At 45.0% G+C, this 25,698-nt stretch overlaps 1 protein-coding gene across 3 annotated transcripts in view; it reads right to left on the reverse strand.

The window, feature by feature from the left end:
* NTRK2 (neurotrophic receptor tyrosine kinase 2) overlaps positions 1-25,698 on the reverse strand; it is a 324,764-nt gene that overhangs the window by 68,904 nt on the left and 230,162 nt on the right. For all 3 annotated transcript variants that reach the window (XR_009406303.1, XM_059411760.1, XM_059411758.1), the window contains 2 exons: positions 17,018-17,148; positions 3,868-4,040 (listed from right to left, as the gene is read on the reverse strand). Coding sequence is in view for 2 of the 3 variants with exons in the window: in XM_059411760.1 (XP_059267743.1) it covers positions 3,868-4,040; positions 17,018-17,148 (304 nt within the window). In the remaining variant the exon portion in view is untranslated. The remainder of the gene's footprint in view (positions 1-3,867; positions 4,041-17,017; positions 17,149-25,698) is intronic.

The raw sequence follows: 25,698 nt of genomic DNA on the forward strand, positions 1-25,698 counted from the left end.
TTTCCAAGCTGTCCTGGTCTCCCTCAAGCCCACCTGAGCAGAATCCCAGGGTACCCTCTGCCTGGACATTCATTTGCTGTGAAAAATGCCCACCCCTCCCCCCTCCTCCAGCTCCACCTGTGCACTGGCCACCACATGGAGATTTCTAGAATCACAACACATTGTTTCTTTTACTGCACCAAGTTTTATTTTTTATACTATGGCGGGGGGTGGGGGGGGAGTATGGTATTCTATATCTTCTTTTTCTTCTATCTTGTGCCCCTAGCCCTGTGATGACTTAGGGCATCTCAACACCAGCACATGCTTCAAGGAGGGGGTATCCCAGTACCAGGATGTGCCCTCAGCCCCGTCCCCTCTCTGGAACCCTGACAAGACTGGTGTCACAGGCCCCTGATGGCCTGAGGGGTGCTGCAGAGCAAAGAATAAAGGGTCCCTCTCTTCCAGAAGCCATGGCCAAGTGGTCAAAAGGCTGCTCCTCCTAGAGGCAAATAAGGAAGAAGATTTCCTTGGGGACAGCTGGAAGCTCTCAGAATCAACGCAGAAGATTTTGAGCGGATTTTGAAGTAGATGATCCCACCTGCAAGGGTGTGAAGCTGCAGGAGTATTTGAGGGTTGGAGTTGTCCCAGAACACCCTGCTCCTTCTGCCTCTCCCCGCACTGGCCAGCCCCATGTCAGTTGGCCCATTTCCCGCTGCAGGTGTATGCTCCTTCTTCCTGGCTCCAGCCCCCAGTGATTTCCCCCTTGCTGGATTTCCAAATCCATCATTCTTGTATTCTCGGAGAAAAAACACTGGACAAGGAGGAGGGGAGTTTTCTGCCATCAGGACCTAGGGAAGACTTTTAACTTGTCCAGTCGGTGATTTCCCCGTCAGTCAAACAGAGGGATGTTAGGCTAAGTGATCGTGTAGGTCCCTTGTATCCCTAAATACCCGGATTGAACCATTCCCAGGGAGGAGCTTCCTGTTTTTGTGCCAGGAGGTCCTAGCACAGTTCACCTCTATAAAGTGTGGGTACCCACTGCACCCTCCTAAGCTCTCTTACGGGAGTAGTAACTGAGACTGGGCATGAACAGAGCTTTGTGGTCTTTCATGGAAAGCCAGCATTAAAGATTGCTCAAAGGTTGTTCTTCCCAGCACTAAGTGCGCAGAGGAAGGGGGGAACGTCTTCACTGATCACAGGAGACAAAACCCTCGCTGTGACTTCAACACCAGCAGAGAGACCTAGAAGAACACACAAACTGGGAGAAATCCTGAAACATCCAGAGCATCTAGGCCAGGATGGAATCTTCATAGATTCAAATAAAATCTGGCTCACTTGCCAGAACCTTATGTCAGCCCCAGGAATCTGGACCCTTCTAAGAATCTATGCATTGCAAAGACTCCAGAGAAGAGGAGAAGTCTTAGGGCAGGTTCCTGCATTGTAAACCAGTTGTCTCCTCTGCTCGCTTTTGAGTATTTGAACAAGACCCCTTTTAACGGGAGAAGCCTTTGAGCAGAAAGTCCTGCTGTAAAAAGAGGGCAGGCAATTCTTCTAAACAAGTTCTCAAGAGGAGTATAAATAAAGTTAACACAAAAGCCCTCTGCTTCATTCTCCAGGTTACCCTGATGCTCTGGAAATAAAAACATATTTTTACCTCTTCTGGAAGAACATGCCTTAAAAGGGGGAATGTGCCATTAGCACCCTGGCTGGGGAAGCAGGTTCAGTGGGCTTCTAATGAGGGAGGCCGTTCATCTTTCCTTGGTTTATTTTCTCCAAGTGTGGGTTACAGTGGGCACTTAGCTACATGGTCCGGCTCTGAATTCCACAGCATGCTACTTTCCTTCTGATTTTTTTTTTACCGGCTACCTCTAGAGGAAGCAATGCATGCTTAAAGCTCTGGGCTTTGCAGCCAGTGGCTGTGGGTTTGAATCTCAGCTCTATTACTCGGGTTTGTTTTTTTCCCCTTTAACCATAAAATAGAAATGATTATAATAATAATTTATTAAGTTTATACAATTTAAACCATTTAAAATGCTCAATAACATTAGCTGTGGTTGCTTGCAAACTTGTTGGAAGGATTCCGGGAGAGATTCTAGAGGAAAAACTGGAATCTCTTTGCAAGCAAGAACTATGTGTTTCTCCTCACTTCCCAGTCACCCCAGCACAAGGTGTTGGTGTTTGATGTATGGCTTTGGAATGAATAAAAAAGGGTGAGAGGACACTGTAGACATCTGCCTTTATAGGGCAGAGCCAGTGACACTTGGGGACATGGTCATGGCATTTAGGGACTGGGTTCCCTTCCAGAAATGGAGGACAGACTGTAGTTCACAGTGCATTATTATGCCTGAGAACCTGCTTCTTGGCATGGGAAACCTCTTGCTACCAGAGTGCAGCAGATTCTGAAATTGAGCGGGAGAGATTTCTAGTAACTCCATGCCTGTGCAAGACGCCCAGAGAGAATCAGGAGTCTGTTCCTTCTGGAAGCAGGAAGGAGAGCTAGGGAGAGATTGGCTGAGCCAAAAGTGAAAGGATCAACACACACACACACTCACACACGTGCTCACACATACACACACTTGCATACATGCACAAACACAGTAGGAGCTCTCAGAAGCATTTAGTTGAATCTAGCTGAATATGTTTGGGGTATTATGCTCTGTTTTTGGAAAGCACCATTTTTAATTAGAGAAGTAGCCTAGAACGTGGAAACAAGGGGAAAATACTTCTACGAGCAACTAGACCTCCACCAAAAGTAGTTTCTTTTCCTCCTTTCACATGAGATTTGAAAGACAAAATCTGTCATCATTCCCTCTCCTCTCTCCTGCAAGGAAAAGTGCTGACACTGAGTAAAGCATCAGGATGACCGACTCTGAGAGCCAAGAGTTGGCTACAGATTCCTAGTGTCACTGGTAGTCCCTCCCCCAACACCATCATAAGCAAGGCTGAGAAGGGGGACCCATACCAGTAAAGGACAACTAAATTACATGGGTATTCATGAGCCTCGTAAAAGTGACCCAGAAGGTACAAACTGCATAATGACATTTCTAAGCACAGCAGTACACTGCCCCTCTCCACCATTCCCTCAGTGACAGACTTATTAAACATCACAGTTTCTGAAATTTTCAGAGGCTGCCTGGTGCCCATTCCTGCAGAAAGCCCTTTCCAGGACCTCCAGGAACTGGAAGAGGACAGAGAGATCTAGATGTCACTGTAACAGAGGTCGAACATCCCCAGGATTGCAGATCCCTCCACCATGCGGCTGTAGGGACAGTATCTGTTGATCGTCTATTATCACAGTCATCCTGATACTAGTCCTTGATGTGGATAGTATTACACCCCTTTCACAGTTTAGAAAACTGAGGCCAACATCTTTCCTGTTTCTCCTCGATTATGCTACCTACCAAGACACCACAGGCTGAGAGGCAACCATGTTTGAAAGAACACAGCGTGTTTGAGCCACAGATGACATACAGAGAGGGTCCTGCTCAGGCTCACCTGGGAGTTGAGGCAACTGGAGACCTACCCAGGAGGACATGGCTGCTGATATAGAGGAGAAAGGAGAAAGCAGTCTCCCAGCCCACACTACTGGGACCATGTGTTCTTCATGCTCGTAAATGGGCAACTTCCATTTGTACCTCTGCTCAAGGCAAATAAAGGCATTGCTTGATTCCCTTCCCCAAAGAGCAAGTCAGTTCATTTTTCCTGTCCCTCATTTCTCCTGTGTCCTCAGTTCCTTTCTCTGTAGAACATACTGGTGTTGTCACCAGAGAATGTTCCAGGGGCACCCCTGGCCCTTCTCAGGAGCTCCCTGTCCTCTCTCAAGCCATCTGAACAGTGGAGGCTGCTCCCTCTTCCAGCCCCTTGCTGAGACCTCCCCTCATGCCCTACCTGAGGAACTTGTTGAGGTCCCCGTGCTTCATGTACTCAAAGACCATGATGAGCGGGTCGCCCTCCACGCAGACACCATAGAACTTGACGATGTGCTCGTGTTGGAGGTTGGTCAGCAGCTCCGCCTCACGGTGGAAGTCCTTGCGCGCATTGTCACTGGCGTCCTTCAGCGTCTGGGGATGGGGATGGGCAGAGAGGGGAGAAAATCAACACACCTCAAACCCAGAATGTCTAAGGGAAGGTTGAGTGTGGAGAAGGAATGACTCCAGCGGGCCCTGAGGCTCCTAAATGCAAAGGAAATTCATCTCATTCATTATACAAAAGTTGGGAAATGGCCTTGTTCCCGAGGAAATACTGTCTGCATTAAAAACTGAGGAACGGCCCCTCAGGGGTCTGGAACACATTGCAGTTTATGAAGCGCTCATACAGCTGTTTCCTCAGAAGTAGCAGACGTGAGCTTTTCAGAGTCTTCATCCTTTTTATCCCTCTTCTCCCCCAATTATTACCACAGACTCTCTTCCATTTTGATACCCGTTAAGCTTTCAAGGATGCCATGTGCCGCTCACTTCTACTCACGTAACTTAAAAAACTTCATATTATAGAACCACTCAGTAGACAGAAGTGTGTAAGGAACCCTCACATACCCATTTTCCAGCCTCGACCGTGATCATCGTGCCCGATTTATTACATAACACTTTCAAAAGCCTTCTCCCCTCCGTGCCCACGCACACTGCCGGCTCAGCAAATGCCCCCATCCAGTCAGTGCCAAGCAGGCCATCACGTCACCAAGATGAAGTTGCCCGGGATCATGCCAGCCAGGTTCTGGTGCCTGTAGTTCTCTTCTCAGAGCGCTCCACCACCACAGTGTCCTAGGGCAAAGCTGGCACTTGTTGAGGTCACACACCTGTGCTCAGCTCCTGCCCTGGGTTGGTCACAGAGCCAGAGCTGTGGTGGCATCAGGAAGATGGTGACCCAAGACTTGGCCTCAGGTGCTTATGGGCAAAGAGGGAGATATGTCACCTTTATAATTAACTCTAATTCAAGCATGGAACACACATCCTAAATGAACTAGCTCACCTGCATCTCTGTCCAGTTGGATCACTTTTCTTTTTTTTTTTAAGATTTTGTGTATTTGAGAGAGAGAGAGAGGGAGAGCACAGAAAAAGAGGGAGAACGAGAGGGAGAAGTCGACTCCCCTGCCGAGCAGAGAGCCTGATGCGGGACTCGATCCCAGGATGCTGAGATCATGACCTGAGCTGAAGGCAGACTCTTCACCAGCTGAGCCTCCCAGGCACCCCAGTCTGATCACTTGGTATGTCCCTTTTCCGGAACAAGTCTCCACAGCTGACCATATGACATCAGGCCAGGCCTCCCTGTCTCTGCCAGTGTTCGTCCCTCTGCCTGGAATCCTCACTCAGTCGTGGTCACTGGAGTCAGATGTTGAACAATGACCCCATGAAAGCGTCCACATGCCAATCGCCGGAATCTATGAATGTTACCTTCCATGGCCAAAGGGACTTTGCAGAGGAGAGTAAGTTAAGGGTCTTGGTGTGGAGGGATTATCCAAGTGGGCTCCAGGTCATTCCATACAAACAACCTAGACTGAGAAGCAGGGGTCAGGAGAGAGCAGATGTAAGGGTAGAAGCAGAGGTCAGACAGAACACAGGTGCTATGCTGCTGGCTTAGAAGAAGGAGCCACAAGCCAAAGACTGTGTGTGACCTCCAAAACCAGAAAAGGCCAGGAAATGTTTTCTGTCCTAGGGCCTCCCGAAGGAGCCAGCGCTGTTATCACCTTCCCTTTCACTTAGTAAAACTGACTTTGGGCATCTGACCACGAGAACCATGAGACAAACCGTTTGTGTTGTTAGCCCCTGAGTTTGTAGTGATTAGTGACGACAGCCACAGTTAAGGGACAAGGAGAAGGGATGCCCTTGGGACTCTTGCTGGTAAAGGTGGCATGTGAGTACATGAGCCTGTTCTCTGGAGACTCATCAGATCTTACCAGTGTTAGATGGAAAATGTGAGCATCCCTAAGTCACAAAATATTGAACCCTGGAGCAGAATGAAAGCACTGTTCTCCATCAGAAGTGTAATGAGTTTGAGACTATCCACTATGTCCAGGATCAAAGAGTACTGCCAGGCCCCTGGTGGTCCTACTGTAGCTCGCTGTCTTGACTCTGCTCTCCTTGGGGAGACACCCCACACTTGGGAAGCTTCTAGACCTTGGGATATGCCATAAGTCAAGGTTTCCATGCTAGTTTCTGAGGAAAAGACCCTGGCATGGAAATTAGCAGCCAAGACACTTACTAGGACACACTTACTAGGACACTAGGACACACCCTTGGTATTAACACCTGCTGGGAGGGTCTGGGCAGGGCGGACAGTGAGCTACGATGCAGTCTCAAAAAGCCCTGTCCACCCCTTTAGGAGGACCCTTCAGAGCTGCCCTGAGTAAGGGGGCTGGGCCTTCAGAGACTTATCCCAGCCCACCACTGAATGGAGACCAGCCCAGAAGGGGAGAGTGACCTTGAGTGGACTTCCTGAGTCCCCCCCCCCCCGCCCCGGGTTGCAGCCTTCTCAGCAAGCGAGGGAGCAAGTCCTTCATTCCCAAAGGGGGCAAGAGGCTTGTCATCAAGCATCGAGTCTGCCACACGATGAGCTCGCGCTATGTAACTTAGCCTGCCCAGGACCGCTCTCCACACAGGAGTGCACGGAGGAATAGGCAGGGCCTGCCTTACCTCAGTGACAAGGAAACATTAAGATGACAGAGGCAACAACAAGGTCACCAAATCTTTTCTGCTGCAACCTAGCATTTTCACAAACTGCCTTTAGCCGGATTTGAAGCTTTCTCGCCAGGGACGACCTGACCCAGAGAGACAGAAATCATATCTAGAGTTTTCTTGAGGCTACAGGCAGTGGTGTCTTGTGCCAAATTCTGGAGATACCCGTTGAAAAAAAGGGCTGGGTGGTGGGGTTCCCCATTCTCCCGTTAGTATGTGGTTTTGAGAAGGGTCCCTTCAGAGCACCTGCTTTGAAAAGTGAGATGTGGTCCAGCAAATACTCAGAGAGGCTATAAAACTTTGGTAGGGTTGTTGCCGTGGTTTTTCCTAGGTAGGAAAAAAATCATAGTTAAGGCAAGCAGATAGACATGGAGGAGATGGATGTTGCCATTGGCTGGAACAAAATACACACATGGGAACGTCTCTTACCCTTGGACTTGAATTATGGTTTTGGGTAAGCATCTATCTCCAATACTTCCTTTGACAGCAGAATCCAGAGTTGGGGAAATAAAAGAACCCTTGACCCACGAGCTCTATGTAAACTAGAGATATAAGAGCACCAGGAAGGAATGAAAAGTGAGCATTCTGGAAAGGTGGTCCGTGGGTCCAGGTACAGGCCGAGAAAGGAGGCAGGAGGATATAAGGCTGAAGAGGAGACTTCCCGAGTCACTGGCTCCTGACGGGCTGGCCAGAAATGTTTGTGCTCTCCTTCTAGTCAAAAGACAGGTCCTCACAATGGTGGTACTCAAAAAGAAGGTGCTCTAGTTTAGAGTTAAAAAAAAAAAAATCTGGATTCAAATTCTGGCACTGCTCTGGACCTCTCTGAACTCTGATTTTCTCCTCTGTGGCGTGAGGGAAACGAGATCGTCGACTTCACTGGGTCACCGGGAGGACTGAGTGAGGTAGTGTAAGCTGAGATGCCTCCCAGGGTCCCTGGTAGAGAACGACATTTGAAATCAAAACCACAACGAGGTCTGCATTTGATTTGCTCACACGAAGATCCGGGGAGGCCAAAAGATGCATGGATAAGGCATGGTGATGGCCCACCATGAGAGCAGCGGGCCCTGGAGGCAGCCCCCATTCCCCTCTGAAAGCCCTTTGAAGCCTGTGGTGTCTTCTCAGAGATCAAGAGTCCTTACTCAGAGGCTGCCCTGGGTCGCTGAGATAGCTTATTTCTCGGCCTGTCGTTAACAGTGAGTTAGAGAAGGCCCTTTAAGCCATCACTGCAAGACGGGAACAAATTCTGTACGTAAATTCTTTTCTTAGTTTAGCTATGTAGCATTGATTGAAGAACACTAGACTGTGTGTCTGTGAGTGTGTGCGCAAGTGTATGTACATGTGTGAGAGAGAGAGAGACAGAGAGAGTCAGGCGATGGGGAGAAGACAGGATTTTCTCTGGGGGGAGGACACCAAAGGAAAAGAGCTAACGAGCATCTAACATTTCCATTTCCCCAAAGGAATCTACTGCAGGAAGAGACCATTCTCCGTGTAATGTCAGAAGCTATGCTTCAGTAAAATTTTTAGATTTAAGAAAGATTTAAGAAAGATTTCACTATTCGTGGGGCAAGTGCATCTCCCAAACCCTAGCTTCATCCTATGTGCTCATCCATTTTTGCCTGTTGGGTCCTTTTTCTAAATTATGATTCAAATCTATTTTAAGAGATTCAGAAAATATGGCAGTAACAAGTTGGGCAAAATCATCTTCTGAATTTGGCACTCGAAGGACAGAATTTTTTTCTAAGGGTGGAACCATAGCCAGACAGCAATCAGAAGCTGGAAAAATCCTGCTATCAACCCTATTTATAAAAATCATCTCTGTTTTCGTACCATGGCTGATTGTCATTTTACTCAATTAAGGGAGGCTTGGCTGGTTCCCCTAGTCCTTGGCAATGGACATGAGGTGGCAGCTTCCCTCACTGACAATCGCCTCCACTTTGACAGGCATATTTGCCCCATCATTGAGCATTGCTATTTTCTTACTCCTGGTGTCTGCTTTGTAGCTTCGTTTCTTCTTATTCCTGGTGAATTTCCTGACACTTCAGAGCTACCGCCCTTTCTGAAGACATTCTCAAGAGAGAGGTCTCATCCAGAGCTACAGTGAGTTACTGCCTTGAGCACACACAGATTCAGAGTTGGAGGAACTGAACAGCATGCGGTAAACTTCAGCACAGAACCGAGAAACTAGTGAAGGCAAAATAGAAGTCAGGGGAAATAAATGAACGGAAAATTAACATTCCTCTCAAATGCGTCCATGAAATATTAAGGCTAACTAACAGGAAGCTAGTAGGAGAGGCAAGAGAGCTTATTGGAAATGACCCGTGTGATTGAATGCTGTAGGATAGGATAAATGATCATGCATTTCAAAGTGCAGGTGGTTTAGGAGACACAAGGTTAAATAGAGATTGCGTTCTTTTTTAAAGTACTGATCTTATATTCTTTGCCTATAATTTTTATCATCAAAGAAACAAAGTTAAACTGAAGTATAAGAAAAGAAGAGATCATTATGGTAAGACCTCATCGTGCCCAGTGCCCATGACCATGCTTAAAACAGAGGCCAGTGAGTAACCCCCCATGGGAAACAACTCAGATGCATGAGAATGACTGTCAATGTGCCTAAGTTCTTCTGGGTCAGGTTCACTTAGGCAAGACCTGTCGCTAATGGAGCCTGTTGACTCTTCTGATATCTCTCAGACCTGCACTGTTCAACAGGGTAGCCAACAGTCACATGCAGCTGGTGGTCATTTGAAATATGGCTAATCCAAATTGAGATGTGCTGTAGGTATAAAATACACACCAGATTTTGAAAACTTGCAGTGAATAAAGCATCTCGTTAATATTTTTGTATCAACAATATGTTAAAATGCTATTTTAGATATGTCGAGTTAAATAAAATGTATGAATACAGTTAGCTTCATCTGCTTCTTCTTACTTTTTTAATGTACGTACTAGGAAATTTAAAAATACAAATGTGGCTCGCATTTGTGGCTCTCATTTTATTCTGTTGGACAACCCTGTTCCATAAAAGTTACCTCAATAGGCTATCAGTGGGTCAACATGACTTTTGGGACTGCTGGAAAACAAGACTGGACTGAAATAGTATTAAGGCAGATTACCTTCTTATAAGGTTCTCTTGGGCAACTATTAGCCAGGTGTTTAGAGTAATCTGTAGTCCCAGTGCTATGAGATTCTTCTAACTTATAGGGTCTCTTCTGAAGAATAGAGAGGAAGCTTTTATCAAGTTCTTACAATAGTGAACTTTGGAAGACTACGTTGTAATAAATTCAGAGACAGGATAGAAAGAAGATCCTAAAAACCAAGGAGGGCTCAGTAGGTGGCTCCCCTTCATCCTGACAAATGTAAAAATTAACAAAGGATTATATGAAAATAAAATTGATCACACTCAGTGCTCACTGTGTACTAGAAACCAACATTCTGTGTATATCAACTCGATCATATGTAACTGGCCTTTGCGAGGACTTTAATTATGTACCAAGTGACAGCTTCAAATACAAGATTCATAGCCAGGGTGTTGATTGCTGCTATCTTTATTTTCACAGCCACGCTAACTCTTACAGTTTGGAATCTAACGAGTCGACCATCCAATGGGAAACGCAAGGCCAAGTCCTATTTCACACGCCTTAAAATGCTTGCAATAATTTGGGTGGTGAAATTGACGGCTTCTGTGTGCATATTACATCAAGTCGCATATTATAAATGCTAAGTCTTTGGAAGACATGAAACTAATTTGTAGCAACAGAGAGATATTGACTCAAAGGAATGAAATAGAAGTTGTCCTCTAGTAAGGAGAGCTGCAGTATATTTACCGGCTTTAAATACAATTAAAAATGGGAGCTGATTTCACTAAAGCTGCTGATGGCTCATGGTAGACTGGGACTCAGTCGGGATCTGGGTTATCATGCTAAAGCCAATGAGAAAGCAGCACAGCTACTGAGAGAGAGGCCCATGTTCCAGAGATACAGAAGTGTGAAATGAAGTCTCCAGCTGTGTTCAATACCAGAGGTCCTCATTCCAGTGAAATGCACTGTTTGGGGTTTAGCATTTCTGAGAAGATGGGGATGAATTGGAGACGAGCCAGAAAATAGGGTTAATAAGACCACTTAACAAGACAAAAAACAGACTTCCCATCACAGGTTAAAAGTTGAAGTTTCTGGAAAGCGGACATTGATGGGGCAAAGTAGTTACTGGAACCTACCAGACTCAAGCACAGGAGAGGTCCTCACCAGGAAGATGTCACTCTCCCTCCTATAGCCTACATGAGTGTGCATGTATGCAAGCATGTGTGTGCACGCACACATACACACACACACACACATGCATGCACGCACCAGGAAAAAATGGGCTTACACTAAAGTACAATAGAAATCTATTAAACAATGTCTGGGCCATAAAGACAGTGAAAGCTTTTAATGAGCCACTATTAAAAGTTGGATGATTTCTATTCCTAGAGACTTGTAAAGATGGGAGTCGATAGCATTTTCTGCAACACTGTGTCCTGTTAAGGTACACAAACTCCTTTTTTGGGACAGCACTAATGAATGTTCTCTTAAATATACTCATCTTGTCATCTTCCATTTCCATTTTGTGGGGACAAGGATTTCCCATGCCAGTATCCATGGAGAAGTGGGAAGGGAGCACAGGAAGAGGGAGGAATGGGAGGGAAACTTTGTGATTAATCAAGATGGAAGGACTGATAAGGTGACTGCCACAAAAAAATAAAAATTTAAAAAATCCTAAAATGAAAGAAAGAAAAGAGCCCCCTGTCTTAGAGATAAATGTACCTTGGACTTGGTGAACTCTTGATTCCTTCTCTTGTCTATGGACTGTTTCACTGTTTCAGAACAGAAGAGAACGAGCTTTCCTTTGGAGCCCTTATTCTGCCTTATCCATGTTCTGAGACAACTGGCGCTAGTTGCTTCTTTCCATAGAGGGCCTCATCTGTGCCATGTGATGACCTTGGATGGTTGGGCCACAGGTAGGTGGCCTGGTGTGAAGATGGAGTGGAATCACTGAACACACAGTCTTTTCCTTCTTGAGCAGTCCACAGACCAGGAGGAACAGCTCTTCACCCTTTTTTCAGGGATGGAATCTCTAATATTCCCTCAGGGAACCATGGCTACCCACATTCAGTCTCTGGGTGTCATGTAGACCTGACCTCACCTTCCATTTCCAAGGATGTGTATGTGACCCAGGCCTGGGTATTCAGATTATTATTCAGTGAGTCAGAGGACCTGGGGACCCAACTCAAGACAAGCCAGTAAGAGCTGTCCCTTGGAATTTGGTGTCATTGTTGGGGAAGAGGAGCTCTCTTTGGGGTTGCTAGGATGGCAGGATCTAAGCCCAGAACCATTGCTGCCAAGTCTTTACCACAGTGGAAAGGAGAGAACCAGTCTGGGAATACAGTCAATACAGAGGGAAGCAGAGCCAGGAGATACATACACGGAGAATTGATTTTCTGGATCCAGCAGTACCTGAAGCAAGGACACTAGTAGCAAGGTTTTCCATTAGCTTCATCAAATAAATTTCCTTTTCTGCTTAAATCAGCTTGATTGAGGTTTCCCATGAGCATGCCACAACTGTTCTTATCAAAGCTGATAATGATGTTTTGCTTATGTTCACTCCAGAATCCAGTTTTCCTTATTTCCACCTATTTCCTTGAATTGCATTTCTACTCAGAAAAATGCCAAAGTGTCTCTCAACCTTACATACAGATGAGCACAACTAACACATTCCTTTGTATTACTTGGTAAGTGGCATCATGTTGAATTTCCTCACTTGGAGCAACCAGGGCATGTGCAAAATTCAATAAGTAAAAAATGCGGTGCATCACAAGCATCAGACTGTTGGGGAGGCCTGAGTTTTAGTCCTAGATCTGACATTAATTGCCCTTGTTCAACCTACGTGACCTTGGATGGGTCAATCGTCTTCTAGGGGTTCCCATTTCTTTGTTGGCAAAATGTGGGAGTTAAGCTAAAGAACATCAGTTAATAGCCATCCCCTCATTCATTCAACAAGTATTTATTCCACGCTACTAGATATTGGACAATGTGCTGAAAATCATGGTTCCCACTCTCAAGGATATGTCACTCTAATGGAGGAGACATGCAGTCATGCCATTGATGAAATAAGCTCGCAGACACATATAGAATTAACAACCTTGACAAATGCCATAAAAGACAAGTACAGATGCCTTAATGGATATGATGGGGAGGTCTGACCTAGCTGGCAGAGCAGGCAAGGGGAGTTCTCTCCTAAGAGGAGCAACTTGAACAGAGAGTGGATGGATTAATGGCAGCTGTGTGGACAGAGGGGCTAAGGCTGGGCTCTCCAGACACAGGAATGGCAAAACATGTTAGATGCTACTTAGGTCTGCAGAACGGCAATGTACCAGAGCACTCATCAGTCAACTCTTCCAAAACCCTTGGTGAAGAAAATCAGCATTATTTCTTCTGTTAACAAGAAGATATTCAGAATCGCGAAACGCAAAAATCCGGAAGGAAGTGCTTGTTGAAGTCAGATCTCACCACTCCTGGTCTCAAATGTTCCTGTAGGGTGCCTCTCACTCGCTTTAACTTACACCTCAAGGAAGTCACTCGACTTCCCTGGGTCTCGGATTTCTCATCTATAAAACATGAGACTTGGGTTCTATATAATTTCCAAAGTCTGTCTTGCATGCAGCATCTTTGTGTTTCTAGAAATACACCTGAGATAGTAGAGAGGGGGAGGAGAGGCCATGAATCCGACGACGCGCACTTGTGGCTATATTTAAAAAACAAAAATCAGCGTGCAGGAAATAGTAGAGGAAAATGTTGTAGGCATTGCAGCTATCGAAATGCAGGTTGGATAGAGCCAAAAATAGTTAACGCACCCACAGCTAATGCAGGGAAACTACCATGAAACGTTTCCTTGGTAATTGAGTTACTTAAAGGTAAAGTAACTCATTCTGATCAAAGACTGGTTCCTCTGCTTCTCACCCTCTTCATGGGTTCTGCAATTGTGATTCAGCGTAAGAGGAAAAAACTAGCTGTTGCATCCATTTCACTAAAAAACGAAGGTCATCCAAAAACTATCAAGAAAAGGTCACTCTGGTTGGCTCCCAAACGGGGAGATAGTCTAATGGGAGAGGGACGCTCAGCCCATGTGGGCTCCTGAGTGCCTTCAGATCACGTCCATCTTAAACCGGTTCCTGCAGATCCCTCAAGTTCTTAAAATCATTTGGGGCAGGCGATGCCACAATTTACAGGAAACTGACATCTGTCAGTCTGCGTGCAAAGCCCTGGATTTCAAACCAGTCAGCTCCTTCTAGAGAAGGAAAGAGGACAATAGCTGCTATTTCTTAGACGCATAATCAATGCTGCAGGGGTTGCTAGGCAACAGGCAGAAAGCCTGTCAAACATCCCTGGGTACCTTCAATGGGAGAGGAGCAGCTCCAGGAGCAACTCCTCAGAGGTGACAGGCTGGGCGGGGCCCCGGAAGGGTCATTCCGTTTGTCTCCTTCCTGAAAAATTTGCTTTACTGTGGTTTGGACTGAACCATAGACATTTTCCTCCAAGGTTCAGGGGCTAGTCTTTGAGCACACTTCCAGCTGGCCAGCCCCCGGCCGGTCAGGCTGGGGGAGAGCAGCTCTGTAAGGGGTCCGTATGCTATTGTGAACCAGCTGTTGTGGAGCTGGGGAAGGTCTGGCTTGTGCCTCAGTGGGGGCTGCAACCTCTGAATCCCAGAAAGTGAAAATGGGCACCCTCTCTGAAGCCAGAAGTCATACAGGCAAATGTAAGCAAAGCCTCTGATAGCAACAAGACTTCACAGGCAAGGTCGTGGAGAGGAGACGTTTTAGGTGTGCGACCTTGAAGTTGAAATGAATTTTTGAGCTGCAGGCGTTTTCGTCCTCTCGGCTTGAAATAACAGTTTCATTTAAATTTCAACAAGAAGGAAGGAGCCCACAAAGAGTCAGGAGTTGATAAAGGGGAAAATTCAAGTTCTTGTTGGTTTGGTTGATTTTGGTTTGGTTTGTTTCTAGCAGTCTTGCTTCACAAGCGCTCACCGGAGGTCATGAATTTGCCAACTTATTTGGCGAGAGATCCAGGTCCTGCGTCTTCGTCAAAGGTGGAATTCGGGCTGTGACTGGATTCAAACCAGGGAGAAGCCTCAGCGGTAATGGCAGTGGGAGATGAGCCTCGGGAGCGGCAGGCTGTGTGGACAGGGTAATTGTTTACACCTCACTGACCCTGTCTGGTGCTTGGCCAGGACCAGCCCAGGCCCTGAAACCCTGTCCTAGCATGTGTTGGGAAGGAAATGCGACACATGAGTTGACGGTGACCCAAATGTAGCTGGGGAACACCCTCTCTTCAAGGGCGTTCAGAGAACAGTGAAGCAGGCGGAGAATACGGAACAACACTCAAATGAAAGGCTTTCCCCACTAAGAAATTTGGTGCCTCTCTCTATATATCTGGCTGAGGTCCCTCAGCTACTCCTACACTGTCATCTAGGATTCCCTAATCTCCCTGAATTTTCTCACATTCCAAGATGCTCACCTTGTGACCCCAGGAATCAAGAATCTGAATTCAGAATCTGAAGGCCTGACTTAGGTCCCTAGGGGGCCTCCAGATATCAGTAGGAGGAAACATGACTCCAGAACAGGAATCCCTGGTCTTCAATGTCCTTGCATATAACTCATGGCTAGATTAGGATCAGATTTTCCCTAAGCTGCTTCTAGCGCTCATATTTTATCAGTCTATGAATCTACAAAAATAGAGGCACCTTTTGGTCCCATTTATCCAACGTGAGGGGAAAAAGCAGCAGAGGAAAGCAAAGACTGCAGAGAGAACACTGCCAAATGTTCTGAACATTTTGTGCTTTAAAAAATAAACTTTCTGGGTAAATGAAAGAAAAGAGGAAGCAGTCTCAACAGCAGGAATAACCACCCCTCCCCCCAACACCGCCCGAGTCATGGAGGGATTCTTATTTTACACCTTTTACCCCATTTGACCTCCCATCTGTCCAGCATCTTCCTGTCTCCTCTCCTCTGGCTCCCTCTCCCTCTCCATTTGCCTAGCTTTAGTGAGACGATGTTTACTGATATTACATTTACCCTCCCTAGAAAGTTCTGTCCTTTATTCGTTCCAAAGTGCAGCTTTTAGAAACCTTTGGTGAGCGTCTAAGAGCCTCCGGGCCACTCAGGTTGGGATGATATCCGGGAAGCAAATGCACTGTTTCTTCATTTGGATGGGTTTTAACAGAAAGTGTATTTAGTCCACAGGATGAGTAAGTTCCAGAAGTTTCTCTCTCCTCAATTACCTATTATGTATACAGTAGAATGCTTTGATGCAAAGTACAGCACTAATGGAATAGACAGCTGACTTTTAAACATGAAGCTTGTCCTGGTTGTAACTAGTAAATGAACGCTGCATTCTGTTTGGCAGAAACAAAGAAAACCCAATCATCTTCCATGAAGCCAAGAAGCTACATCTTATTATACTAGCCAAGCCCATATTCCTTTGCCACTTAATTCATTTTATAAATATAGGCCTCTTTTAAGTCTTTTACATATATTATTCAATACCTTGGTGAGTTGGGATTTTTTTTTAGTTTTGACAATGCATATGTAAAAGATCTGCTGAAGTCTTTTGTGCTATTTTTGTTAATTCCTATGTTTTAGAGAGCTCAGTGGAAAATTCATCCCCTCCAGTAACATTTATCTTACTGAAGACCAGGTCTCCTTTTTGAGTTTGGGGGGAGGGGGCAGTGGTGGGAATTAGGGACTTTCAGCCTCCATTATTTCAGTAAAACCGCGTGTCTCCTGGGGTGCTGGAATCCCGAGAGATGCCATCTACCGCAGGACGGAATCATGCAGCCCTGTATGCAATCCTGGGGCTCTGGGGACATTCGGGAGGGACAGGGTAAGGTGTCAGTAGAAGTCAGCAGAGCAGAGGGCTGAGAGGAAAAGCGGACTCCAGTCTCCCTCCTAGGGCCCCCACTGAGGACAAACTACAGCTGAGCTTGGCACAAGCACTGAGCCATCCCAAGGACACAGACTGAGGCTCCAATATGTGTCTGGGGGAATTCTGTCAAACCTTACTGACCTCCACTCAGTGTTTAGTTAACATTGACTTGTAAGAATAGCCCAGAGCGCTCCACAGCCCATGGACTGGTGGGTCGCCCCTGAGAAGAAGCTCCAACAGTTACATGTGCCCCAAACACCCTTCCCACTGTCCACTTAATTCCAGAAAATTCAAACACATCCACTGGAGCAGACATAATTTGCTCGTGAATTGGCCAACTGTAACATGAAATAACGTTACTTCCACACGTGAGTGCAACCACGGATAATGAGACATTCTGGAGTGTTCTCTTACCTTCACTGCCACCAAGATCTTGTCCTGCTCAGGACAGAGGTTATAGCATTCAGCTAGGAAAACTTTTCCAAAGGCTCCTTCGCCTAGCTCCCTTTTCAGAACAATGTTATGTCTCTTGATGTGCTGAACAACTGTAAAACAAAGACAGAGTGGAAATTGGAATCGATGCACACGGAGGTGACGGCGGAAGGTGGGAGTCAGGGGCCCGCCTCCTGAGCTTTTCCCCTCTGCCCCAGTAAACCGAAAGAGAGGCTCAGTACCCATCTTCACTGTGCACCCCAAATAGCTGGAAGGAGGTTACACAGCGTGCTCTCCGGAGCTCAATTATTACTTTCGCTAGAACTGAAGAAGTGACTTCCCCATTGGCTACAGAATGTCATTAATGAACTTCCCAACTTAGGAGAAGGGAGAAATGGGAAAAGATGAGATATTAACAGCAGACCTCTCACAAGCCAGATGCTTTGCATATACTTGTTTGTCATGTTTCTCGTGGGGGAAAGGCAGAGAAAGAGCCAGGAATCTCTATTTCTTTGTTAAGATGCCTCAGACTTATAGAGGGGAGGCTCAGAGGAAACAGAGGGAAGAGGCAAGATCTGGGCATGGCTAATCAGAGCTTTGTCCTCCTGGTGAGCTGGACTTGACCAGGGTTGAGACTCTTTTCTCATTCCAGAAATGTCTAGACCATGCTGCAGCTGGTTTCCTGAGCCCTTTCTAAGATCATGCCTTAGTTTTGGCTCTCCAAAGCCAAGTAGAGACAAGAATAGATGCATGGCGTGAAGAGAAAATATTTCTCCCTCCTGTCTAGAGTGGACCCGGCCCATGTCAACTCATCTATACGCCTTCCTGAGGAATAAGGCAGGAGGCTGCCAAGGTTTTCTGGAAGCCCATCCGTTGCAAGGAGGAGAGCAGAGCGAAGCATTGCTCAGAAGGACAGAGCCAGTGGAAAGTCCAAAAGGAGACTCTGTGGAGGACAGAGCTGTCATGGGAGCTTGTTCCTCTTTCCCCTGACTGTCAAGTGCTCAGCCCTCAGCCCAGGCTTCGACAAGGTCATTGGCCGCCATTCTTTCCAGGATGCCTCATCCCTGAATGGCGGTATTAAAGAAAGACTGGGAAGACTTCTGGAGCTTGGAACGTGTCCCTAACGGTATTCTCTCATTTTACTCCCACATCCCTGGGAAGCATCTCTGTTTGTATATTGTAAGTGGGGAAACTGAGTCTGGAGAAAATTCGGTGATTCTCAGCGTGGGAATGGAGGAGTTGAAATTTGAATTCGGGTCTGTCTGAATCCAGAGTACACACACGAAGTTGCTTTTCCATAGTAAACTGTGTTACACATGGCAAGAGAAATAGAAATATGTAAATAATAAAAAGTAAACATACTCTCCCAGCTTCCTGTTTAGTTTACCCTTCAAAGGCCAGTTCAAATTCTCACTTCCTGAGAGGGTTTCCAAGACAGCTCTGACCATCAAAGACCTCCTTCTCTGAATTCATAGTACATCACGACTTATGCTTAGTTGAATTCTTGCTTATCTCACAATTATTGCACATCTGTAAACACCCTGAGACTAAGAGCAACCCTGTCTATCTTCTATAATCATGTGTAATGCCTCAGGTGCTGAGCCCGTAGAAGATTTATTACTGTGGTTTAATTTGATGATCTTTCTTAAAAGCCTTTTTCCCCGTTGAATGTGAACTGAACTTTGAAAACAAAAGGAAATACTAAGCATATTTCTGTAATTTAAATAGTATAAACCTGTCATTCCACCCAAGAAACAGACTATCACCAGTATGGTGAAAGCGCCACTATGCTACCATATTCTTTCTTGATGGTATCCACTTTCTCACTCTCTTCCGGGGGTAATTACTAGACTGAATTTTGTGTTAATCATTTCCTCCATAGGTTTGTTACTAATGCTATATCCCTAATGAGATATTGTTTGACTTTGCTACGTAAATGGAAACAGACAGTGTGTATTCTTCAACGTCTTGCATTTTTCACTCAACAATGTCCTTGAGATTGAGTTACACTGAGCTACAGTGTGTATAATAGCAATTCCTTTGCTTTTACTACTGTATAATATACAGAGAAAGGACTATACCACCACTTATTTATTCATTCTATGTTGATGGATCTGCTCTGCAGTTTCTTTTTAGATACAATTTCTTAAAAAATGCAAGCAGTGATTAAGGTTTTGCTGTAATAGGATTTTTCCCCTGATAATTCATGTGGTTTGGAGCTATGATGGCTTTCATGAGCCTCTGGGAACTCAGGGTGATAAAAAATCAAAAGGTCTTTTATGAGCAACAGTATTAATGAATATAAGAACGTATATTAATTTCTCATGCTCCAGTAGCAACGGCTGAATTTAAGAGAAGAGAAATGTGTTCATTAGGTAGAGTGCCCATATAAAGAGACAAACGTAATTCTTACAGAGAATTAGCTGCCATATTTAAATCTAATATTTAACTTCATGGTTGTCACACGTTTATTGAGAATTAAATTGTCACTTGATTTACTTTCTCACCAAATCAAGGCAAGTATTTAACTTTATTTATTTATTTATTTATTTATTTTTGCTTTTGGTTTACACTTTCTTTCTTTCCTTCTTTCCATTTATTTATTCTTTTATTAAAATTTTTCCAAACAGGAGAAGAAGTTAGAAGTTTATAAGTAGAGAATAAGTTGAAGTTTATAAAGCTATGGATAAAGCCACAATTCTATCACCTTTAAAACTAAAATCGATGGGACCAGTTTTCCTATGCTGACCTTGAAAGCAGTATGTAGGCACTAAAGCAGCCTAATTCTCCGAGGTCAGGGGTGGGGACAAAAACTAACCTGAAGCTCTCACATCACTGAGCTAAGAGTTTCTTCCCAATCTCTTCTAAGAGATCACTGGGACTCGTCCCCACCTGCCCCATCTCCTGTTTCCCTCCATCACCACTGGAAGTCCTCAGAACGTCTCAGGGCATCCCTCCTTATTCAACCTTTTACTCCAACACCACTCATCAGTGCCCATCTCTTCACCCCTCTTACAGACCCTCCCACAGGGCCCTCTGGCCTCGTTTCACCCGCCAGCTCCCTATATCCCCAACTTCTCCTTAGGTCTCCCTCGACCTCCTTGACTCATACAAAATCTTGGCTATGCCCCGAAGATCTCCATGGCCTCAAAGGGAGGTCACCCCCAACCTTTCCCCAGGTACGTGGGGGTCCGTGTGCCTGACTTCTGACCACTACCCATTTTCTCCTGCCAGAGCCCCAGCAATCTCAGAGATCTATTTTAAGGATCCAGCAGTCTACTCCACTTCTGCTCCCTCATTGCTAATTACTCCTCTTACCCATTGATCTCCCAATTTACTCTATCCCTTTCCACCCTACTCATGCCATCATTCCCAGTAACCAAGGCACAAAGATGCTTAGTAACTTGCCTAAGTTGCAGAAACACTGGGCTGCATTCATCTGAGTCTTTTATTGGTGCAGCTAAGAGCCAGGTGTTGGGAGGTTTGGGTTGGTTGTCTGGATGGCATTAAGGTGACTTTCTCTGGGAGCAAGACTGTCTTAAGGAAGGAAGGAATGCACTGATGCACATTCCTCACAAGCTCTTGATTTTGCTGTGGATGAGCACTGGGAATCACACTGTTAATGGGCCCTGTGAACACTTAGATTCATTTGATTCAAAATATTCTGACTGAAGTGAGTCTAAAGATCCCAATGATAAATAAGCTATCAGGTAAGCATGTAAAATTTTTACATGCTTCTTTTTCTGGAGTCAGTCAATTGTCTGTTCTTAGCTCCTGAGACATGAGTAAAATCATCTCAAACCCAACATGAACAACTAATAAAAAAAATATGAAAACACAAACTCTAGCATCAGTGTCTTCCTAGACTTGGAGGAAAACTCAAAACAACAGTTGATTTAAAAAAAAAAAAAAAAGTTTTGTAGAAAAGTTTCTCTTTAAAACTTGCCTTGCCAGAAGACAAGGAGGTATCAAGGCAAGATGGAAATACACCAAAGTCATGTGCACTGCAGACTGATCTACGTCCCCCAATACAGTGAAAACAAAGCACAGGATTAAATTACTGAACAACTCAATCTACTCTATGGAATCAGAGAGAAACTGAGGACTGGCAATGGTAATCAAGATGAGTGCCTGAAAACTATCTGGACATCCTTGCCTTTAATGGAATTTTCCAGAATAGAAATTTGGTGCCCTTGGCCATTTGCTTCCTGAGGACCAGAAAACTGAGTAGATCTCCAGTTTCATGTTAGTATCACATTACAACCCCTGACAGATGTGTTTCCTCCCAAGTACTTCCAGTAGCTCACAGAGGTGCCTGCAGGTTCAGATGGCTTAAATCAAATTCCTGGTATTGATATTCCCCAGAAGCAGATAATCTCTATAGACACACAGGCTATAGATGAAGTATTAATCTCCATCTACATCCATTACTACCAAATCTAAAACTAATGAAATAAATACATAAATAAAACTACCCACTTAAAGGTGAAATTGAAAATGTATTCTTCCAATTTCCTCAGTAATGGGGTTTCATAGAAAGCCCCTTGGCCTAGTGGATATATCCCGCTTAGCCTATGACCCTTAAATTGAGTCATTAATTGAAATCTCTAATATATGCCAAGTACTAAGTGATCTACAGTTAAAAGGAAGACTATTCTAAACTTTGAAGCAGAAAGGTAAAAAGTAGTATGTCCTAGAAGACAACATTCTACAGTAGATACGATCTCTCTGTTTCCCTACAGATCCGAATATAGGGTCAGCCTCAGCAGTTCTCTCTCAAGGGACTGGGTTCTATGATAGCAAAAAGAACTTCAACCTCCTCATGTTTGGTAGTCACAAGTGAGGCTCAGAACAGTGATGCATCTTTCCCGGGGCCACACAGCTAGGAGGTGACTGAGCCCGGACTCTCTAACACAGGCCCCCATTTGAGACCCACCCAAGGTAGCCAGGGCCTCCTGGCATTAAAGTGAAAATAAGCATTGCATCTAGTTAATATCTCCTCTATCAGAAATACTTGAAACACTCACATGTTTCATCTGAAATGGACCAAGCCTCTCGTAAGGAGGAATTTCATCAGAAAACTGCTAACAAAATAAGACAATTACAAAAAGTGAGAAATGAAACTTAAATGCCTTGGAAAAAGCTTGAACTTGATTTTTATATAGGATGAACAAATGTCATTTACTAAATATCTTAATGTCTGTTTCACGGGCAGCCTACTGAAACAGGTAAAATCACCCACCTTGTAAAAATAAAGTTGCATGAAAGACTGGAACTATGGTTTTGAATTTCATCTACATTTTTATCAAAATACAAGGTGGTGCTAAATTGGAAATAAATGCAATTAAGACCACAGACATAAAACACACCAGGACAAGATAAGGCCAAATATTCATAAATAATATTAATGATGAAAAAGAACATGGATTCATCCTGAGCTCTTCTTAAATACATTTCAACAAAAAATCCCAATGTGCATTAACATCAATTAATTTTCATATCTCCCCGAATGAGGTCAACAGTTACATTTATTTTACAGATGACACCGCAATTAATTGACTTACTGGTGGTCATAGAGCAACCCACTTATCCTTTCCCAAGTGCTATTTCCAGTGAAATGAGGATACGGGGAGGGCCTAACATGCACAGATTGCTATTATGGGGCAGAAAATGTGCTGAGGTTTACAAGAATTATCAATCTTCATAGTAATCCGGTAGGGTATCCTTACATCCATTTTCAAATTAAAGTAAAAAGAAGAGGATCAGGTGAGCTAAGTAACTCATCCAATGCTGTACAACCAATAAGAGGCAGAGTTAAAATTTACTCTACTACAATGTTCTACTTTGCCTTGGCCTTCTGATAGAAAACAAAGTGAAAGAAAAGCCAGATGAACTGGACTTTTTCTATCTAGAGATAGGTGGGTCGACTTTTGCCAGTTTAGTTCAGTAAGTTTTGACTAAGCACCTACTATAGCCTGGGCATTTCTCTGGGGCCCAGTGAAAAGGATGAGCAAAATAATCCCTGAGCTCATGCAACTCACAATCTCAAGGAGCAGAAAAATATGCTTATATCTATCATATCTTTTCCTAACACCTTTGCTTCATTCACAAAGGATTGTAGGTACTTGATGGGACCATGCAAAGAAAAGCAAAACACCCAAATAAAAACTCGAGTCAGGAAAAGTGGAATAGAAGGCCAAGACAAGGTGCTAAGTAGAAATGCAAATGTGCAGATTCTAGGGGTCCCATGGGGTTATGAAAATTAACTCATAATTTGGATCCGAGCTTCCTGGCAGCAGAAACCAAAGAGAAACCCAATACTTAATAAAATGTGGATGATCCAGAAGTAAAAGCTCAAAAAATCCTTATGGTAAGTGAGATTCTTCATGGCATTTAGTTTTTGAAGGAATATACCAAATGGATTTTACACAGGGGATCAGCGTCCTCAACAATGCCCACAGAGTAAATAGTGATCTTCGTAAGAAATGAACACATAGCACGAGAGCCACCATCAGAGAAAACAGTGCAAGGTATGATGGTATCCCATCAGAATGGCACAAAAACCAAGGTCTAGGGGCATGCTCAAGAATGCCTTGGGGATGTGATATCCCCACACCCGCTGCTGGGCCTAGAACACATTAGGCGATCAACACAGAGAACAAGGAGCCATGGGACCAAAATGGACACCTGCGAAAGGCAGGAGAAAGGGCCAGGAGTGAGCCTGCTGGGGGCACAGGAGTTAAGTGAGAAGTAAATGGGAAGAAGGGAGGGAGGAAACGGATAGGATAGATTCCGGGGGAAGCCACTGGGGGCAGAGTGCGCAAGGTATGGAAACATTCTGAGCCGGAGAATAGAGAGTTTGAGGGAGTCGCCTTCTGAGGGCCTCGCTCTGCTGCTTACCGCAGCATGTGGCCACTGAAGGAGGACTTCCAGGGATTCCCAAGGGGCGCATTAAGCACAGACCAGGAAGCTTGGATCCAAATTATGAGTTAATTTTCATAAGCTTTTAAGCTAAGCCTGCCATGGGGTCCGGTGACGGGCAAGACACTCTGGCAAACAATTTTACATTCCTGGGAGGGCACCAAACTAGCTACGTGGCTGCCTCAGACAACATCCAGCGGCAGCAAAGGACCCTTCCATCCTAAACCAAATTTTAGACCCCGTGCTGAATGAGAGCAGGGCAGCTGTTGGGGGAGACGAGTGGGAATGGAGATTATTGAAACTCTACGTCACAAGGGATAAAGGTGACGGGGTTATTTGAACTTCAAATCCAAAACCTTCTTCTAGAAAACATCCGGGAAGGGGGGAAAGCCCCAGAAACCATCTTTCAAGCTGTGAGACGGAAGGGAACACCACACTTCAAAATACACATACGGCACATCCTTCGCTTTGACAGCCCCTAACAGCCAAAATTATATCTGTTTTACACACTGGCAGGTGGTGGAGTTGGATTGATTTGCCCTGACAGCCCTCCCTGCTGGAACAATACTTGTCAGTCAGCCCCGGCAATGTTTATATTTTCAAGAATAATTATGCCAAGTGATTGCACGAAATCCTGGCAGGTGGGCAAGAAAGTCTTATCTGTCTGCCCCTCTGACCCTGTGTCCCTGACCTCTAATGTTCCTTCTGCTCCCAGGGATGGAAAACATCCCTTTCATGACCCGCGCCCCCTCCTAAGCTGTATGCACAAGCCTCCATTTGAGGGTTCGACACTGGTGCCTGTCTTACCATCTGGGACCTCCCCATGCAAACTTTCCCCCCTTCAGTAACTTCAACTGGTAGCCATTACAGTTTCCTAATTGACTTCTTAAGGATCGTTGGGTTTTTCCAACGTACACAGATGTGAATGCTCCCATCATGCAACACATCTTTAGCTATGGGTGAGGGTAATTCTGAACTCAGACTGGTGGGCATTCAGGGCTTCCTTGACCTGTGTCTAACATAAACATAGTGACTGTCTTCTTGGTGTGCACAATTTAGCACACACATTCTAGATCACAATGGGATCAATGGTGATGGGAAGGACAAGCAAAGTGCTAGGCAAGTGGGTCGCTCAGGAAAGGCTTGTGGAACCATTGAGCCAACCTCAGAAATGCAGACTGGAGTCTTTTTCTTTTTTTTAAGATTTTATTTATTTATTTAACAGAGATCATAAGTAGGCAGAGAGGAAGGCAGGGTGGGGAAGCAGGCTCCCTACTGAGCAGAGAACCCAATGTGGGGCTCCATCCCAGGACCCTGAGATCATGACCTGAGCAGAAGGCAGAGGCTTAACCCACTGAGTCACCCAGGTGCTCCCAGACTGGAATCTTTATGAGGGAATCTCTATACTCAAGAGGGAGCAAGGGCTTAGCTTAAGGTACAGTGGGAGGCCAGTGGGCATTTTATGAGGTCCGGAATTCCATGCCAGCTTCTTGGGCTGCTTTCCATGGCCCTAGCCTCTTCCCCAACTCCAGGAGAGCTCATAACCAACAATATATGGCCAATATCTGAAGGAGGAGGGGTGACAGGATTTTTGGGTGCATCCCAAAAGTTTTCCATTTCTAGAGGGCTTTCTGTCCATTTAATATGCATAGCAGAGTCTGATGATATTTCCTCTTTAATATGCTTATTTTAGAACTCATATTTTGGAAGGAATACTAGTGTTTATTTTCTTCAAAGGATTT

This window comes from Mustela nigripes, chromosome 9, assembly GCF_022355385.1.
Source record: "Mustela nigripes isolate SB6536 chromosome 9, MUSNIG.SB6536, whole genome shotgun sequence".
NCBI classification, from domain to species: domain Eukaryota; kingdom Metazoa; phylum Chordata; class Mammalia; order Carnivora; family Mustelidae; genus Mustela; species Mustela nigripes.